Source organism: Trichomycterus rosablanca, chromosome 22 (assembly GCF_030014385.1).
Source record: "Trichomycterus rosablanca isolate fTriRos1 chromosome 22, fTriRos1.hap1, whole genome shotgun sequence".
Taxonomy (NCBI): domain Eukaryota; kingdom Metazoa; phylum Chordata; class Actinopteri; order Siluriformes; family Trichomycteridae; genus Trichomycterus; species Trichomycterus rosablanca.
This window is the reverse complement of record NC_086009.1, coordinates 22,235,001-22,240,000: the sequence shown is the minus strand read 5'-3', so window position 1 is coordinate 22,240,000 and position 5,000 is coordinate 22,235,001. Positions and strand designations below refer to the sequence as shown.

The window sequence follows — 5,000 nt, the reverse complement described above, 5'->3', positions numbered from 1 at the left end:
ACACGTATGTGAGTATTTTTGCTGTTTATAAACACGTATGTGAGTATTTTTGCTGTTTATAAACACGTATGTGAGTATTTTTGCTGTTTATAAACACGTATGTGAGTATTTTTGCTGTTTATAAACACGTATGTGAGTATTTTTGCTGTTTATAAACACGTATGTGAGTATTTTTGCTGTTTATTAACACGTATGTGAGTATTTTTGCTGTTTATTAACACGTATGTGAGTATTTTTGCTGTTTATAAACACGTATGTGAGTATTTTTGCTGTTTATTAACACGTATGTGAGTATTTTTGCTGTTTATAAACACGTATGTGAGTATTTTTGCTGTTTATAAACACGTATGTGAGTATTTTTGCTGTTTATAAACACGTATGTGAGTATTTTTGCTGTTTATTAACACGTATGTGAGTATTTTTGCTGTTTATAAACACGTATGTGAGTATTTTTGGTGTTTCCTCACTCTGCTCTGCTGTGTGGTGGTGACTGAGCTGTGTAGGATGGGGTGGTGGGTTGGGGTCTCCGTGGAGGAGAATCAGTGTGACCCGGCCGGTCTCGCCGAGGGTCTGGACCCACGTCCCCTCTCCCTGGTTTCAGATTGCGGTTTACAGACGGTGGTGCACAACCTGCAGGGGTACAAATCATCAATTATTATGGGATGTATTTCTCATCATCATCATCACCACTAGAGGACCATCTATCAACATACTGACCTGGTGGTCGTTTCGGCGGGCATTTTGGAACATCAGAAGCTTTCTGCACACACACACACACACACACACACACACACCAGCTTTAATTAAAACACAATATTGTTAAATGTCTGGCACACACACACAGTATATGACTGTGATATGCTCACCCTGTAATCTCCCCTCTGAGTCCCGATTCCTGTAGGACGCCTGTCTATAACACACACACACACACACACACACACAGAGAGAGAGAGAGAGAGAGAGAGAGAGAGAGAGAGAGAGAGAGAGAGAGTTGGTAATTAATTAATTAACTCGAATTTCGCCCATGGGGATTAATAAAGGACTCCTCCAGTCGTCGTGAGAATATAAACAGAACTTGAACTCAGCTGCAGTAACGTGATCTGACCGCCAGGTGGCAACAGCAGTAAAGCGATTTATTCCACTGTAGCGCTCTGAGCACCGCGATGCTAATCATGAGCGCCGTGCTAATATCAGAATTACACTTTATCTTCAGTTTTATTGAACTGTGAATAAAATAAACTAATTAACACTGTGCTGTATCTAGTGTGTAAAAAGCATTATGTTGCATCCATCCTAATTCATTCTTAGAAGTTGCTAACACGTAAAGATGCACATACACAGTAGCCACTATAACAATGAAAAGTTTTATTTTTAGATAAACAACTGAGTTTTATATCATTATTGAGATATTTGTGTCATTGAGCTGATTTATTCCGCGTGTATAAACAGAGCTGAACTTCAAATCCATCCAACAGATCGGTATCCAAACAATAGTTTAGGTGTTTATGTGGACTGTATAGAGAAGAGAGTGAGCGGTTTGGGACACGTCCATGGTGGACTGACGATGGTGATGTGTTTTAAATAACTGTGATGGACCATGTAGGTCTGATGTTACCTGCGTACTCTGGTGTTTGGTTTGGTCGTGGATAGTGGATCACAGGTTCCTGTGGTTCATGATAATCTCCTTCATCTGAGTCTACATGGTGATCAGGTCTCTGTTTTATACCACCTCCTCTGTTCCAGCGATCCTGTTGGGTATTAAAGGTGTCAAATCATCAGATAATCAGAACAGAAGACCAAGTGACTCCATAAAAATGCTCAAGGTTTTACACTAGGATGTCAAACAAGCTTATGGTCATGTGTCCACATACTTCTGGTTATAGTGTACTGTAACTAGTTGCCAAGTAAATACAAGAGATGATAATGATTTAAAAACATGGTGTTAAAATATTATCACCTTCTTGTGTGTGTTACTCTGTTACTGGTCTGCAACTCAGTTTCAGGTATTAAAAAGATTCAATCTCTAAATTTAATCAGTTGGTTTTGGGTCATGTTTTATTTGGACTTACTGAAAACTCAGTATTACAAGTTTTATTTTTTGATTATGTACAGAGTAAAACATCGTGGATGGTCAGAAAGTTAATAAAAATACATTTCTGGTGTATTAGATACCGGAGGAAGTGCTCAGGCTAATAAAACCATTAAAATAAACGACGTGTTCTTGTTTTTATTAGAATGAGTGCAACATCGTTAAAGTCTGGAAGCTGGATTAGCAGTGATGAGCAGTTTTTAACCATCGTGTTCATGTTGTGAAAGTGACCCAGAGAAAACGACTCGAACACATTTTAGTTTCGCATGTTCAGATGGATTATTTAACAAACACATTTTTATATTTTATATATAAACACACGTTTCAGTTCAGGCCAGGTAACATAAATCTGAGAGACTGAGACAGTGAACTGTACTCATCAGGGCCGGCGCTAGGGGGGGGGGGCTGAGGGGGGCATTGCCCCCCCAAATTGTGTCTTTGCCCCCCCAAGCACAATGCAAGCAACGGCTATTTTTAAAATGATCTCTGAACCAATCACAAAAATGCATTTTGTTTTACAGTGTGAAGATATTTCCTTGCTTATTCCTGATTGGCTCTTTGAGTCATATAAAAATCGGCAGACTGCCCCAAACAGTTCAGTTGGGCAGTATATGTTCTGTTAGTGTGAGCGAGAGGCAGGTATACTGGTAAACACTTTTTTTTTTACAGAATTAGTATTCTTTTGTTTTCTTTATATTTTAATTTCCCAATAATATAAATATTCTCACTCATTCCTATTTCCACGTTTGAATATTCTCAGTCTGTGTGTAGGTACATTTGTCAGCTTTGACTTAAATTTGTATTAAAGCCTTTCAAGAAATAGAGTTGTTCTATTAGTAATGGCAATTTAATTAAGGGGGCGTATTAAAATGAAATACAATTAGATCATCTTTTTTCTCCATTTACATAATCAACATGTATTTTTTAATCATTGGGTTTTAAGTTTAAGTTCGAAAACATGCATTTTTATTTCTTTACCTCATACATCACTTTAAGCCAGTATCAATAGCTTGGCTGTCATCATTCATGCACAAATCAAGCCTTGAATATATTTCTGGCTTAAAAAACATGACTATCAACATGCCCCCTCATTAGGTTTTACTGCCCCCCCAAGCAAAGCAGTCCAGAACCGGGGCTGGTACTCACCATGTTCAACAAAGACACATTTCTGCTCTGTTCTCACCCTGTAATTTAGCAGGAAACACACACACACACACACACACACACACACACACACACACACACAGTGACCTGGATCAGTTTACAAGAACCCAATTCAGGTTATTGAAAGAAACACTATTTAACGTTGTACATAAACACTACCCACTATGACACTCAGCTGAATGACATTAAAGTTGGTGTCTGAATATTTTTGACACAGCAGATTTCCAGAAAACAAACAATAAACCTATAAAAACTCATAAAAGAACTCACAAACAAGTTTGTGTTTCCTTCATTCAGTCACAGACAGAAAAATATTTGCTGAAATCCCGAGACTGACAGGAAATACAAACCTGCAAGAAGTTTGTGTTCATCGTCCGCACGCGCTAATTTTAGCTTCTGTGGTTTCCTGCTACTGCTTTATTCTACAGCATCATATATACTGCGCGCACACACACACACACACACACACACATGTACGAGTACACACACGCACACACACACACACAGTTTGCACCTACAGTCATAAGTTTACATACACACACCACATTTATTAAGCTCAGTTGTTGATGATTCCATGTGATTCTGGTCCTCGTTCTGATTAACACTTTATTCTAATAATCTGAACATTAGAACATCACCAGAGACTCTGAGGCTCAGAAGGTTACACACACGGGTTAGTATTTGTTAGCGTTGCCTTTTAATAGTTTAACCCTGATCAAACGTTTCAGGTCCTTCCACAAACTTCTCACAGTAGGTTTTGGTTCGTTCCTCCTGACAGAACTGGAGGAACTGAATCAGGTTTGTGGGCCTCCTCATGTACCCACGCTTTTTCAGTTCTGCCCATAAATATTCTAAGGATTGAGGTCAGGGCTTTGTGATGGACGCTCCATGACCTTCACTTTGTTGCCATGATAAAAGGTGGCTGGTTTAAGCCCCACCACTGACAGGTTGAAGCTGTTGGGCCCTTGAACCCTAAAAAATTGCTCAGATGTATACTGTCACAGTACTGTAAGTTACTTTGGGTAAAGGTGTCTGCTAATTGCCGTAAATACAAATGTCATTTATATCATTTCTTTCCTCATTATGTCGTCTACTGTGAGGCGCACCAGTCCCTCCTGCAGCAAAGCAACCCCACAACATTTCTCCCAAAATATATCTGATCTGAGGTGATCCTTGTCCCCGTGTGCTGCTGCAAACTGTAACCTGGAGTTTTTTATGGAGGTTTTGGATCAAGATTCTTCTTTACTGAGATCCTTTGAGGTCATGTGGATACAGGACAGGTTTTATTGTAGATGTAGATGCTGCTCCTCCAGCATCTTCACAAGCTTGTGTGATATTTACCAAGTACATTCATCTTTAGGAAAAGGAGCATGTCTCCTTCCTAAACGGTACTGTGCTGTGTGGTTCCATGGTGTTTAAACTTGAATATTATGGTATAAACAGGTGAACATGGTACCCTCAGGTATTTGGGATTCTTTTTTAAGTTCTTGGCTGATTTCTTTTGATTTGTACATGATGTCAAGCAAAGAGACTAATACACCTTAAAGGAAAACTTCACTGCAGGTCTACATCTAACACACACGTCAATTAGCCAATCAGAAGCTTCTGAAGAGGTTTCCTGGAAGCTTTTAAAATTACAGCCAACATGGTTCAACTTCATGTGACAGGTGTAGGTGGTTAAATGTGATTGATTTCAGTAATGAAGGTGTAAATGTAAAGTACCTGGAGTATGTTTCTGTTCTCTAAA

At 39.0% G+C, this 5,000-nt stretch overlaps 1 protein-coding gene across 1 annotated transcript in view; it reads right to left on the bottom strand.

Moving 5' to 3' along the window:
* The window catches only part of LOC134336114 (cytokine-dependent hematopoietic cell linker), a 10,064-nt gene that overhangs the window by 3,804 nt on the left and 1,260 nt on the right, over nucleotides 1–5,000 (bottom strand). Inside the window, exons 2-6 of the mRNA XM_063018802.1 lie at nucleotides 3,236–3,273; nucleotides 1,616–1,748; nucleotides 867–910; nucleotides 718–760; nucleotides 468–630 (exon numbers count right to left, since the gene is read on the bottom strand). Coding sequence (XP_062874872.1) covers nucleotides 468–630; nucleotides 718–760; nucleotides 867–910; nucleotides 1,616–1,748; nucleotides 3,236–3,238 — 386 coding nt within the window. The 5' untranslated portion in view covers nucleotides 3,239–3,273. The remainder of the gene's footprint in view (nucleotides 1–467; nucleotides 631–717; nucleotides 761–866; nucleotides 911–1,615; nucleotides 1,749–3,235; nucleotides 3,274–5,000) is intronic.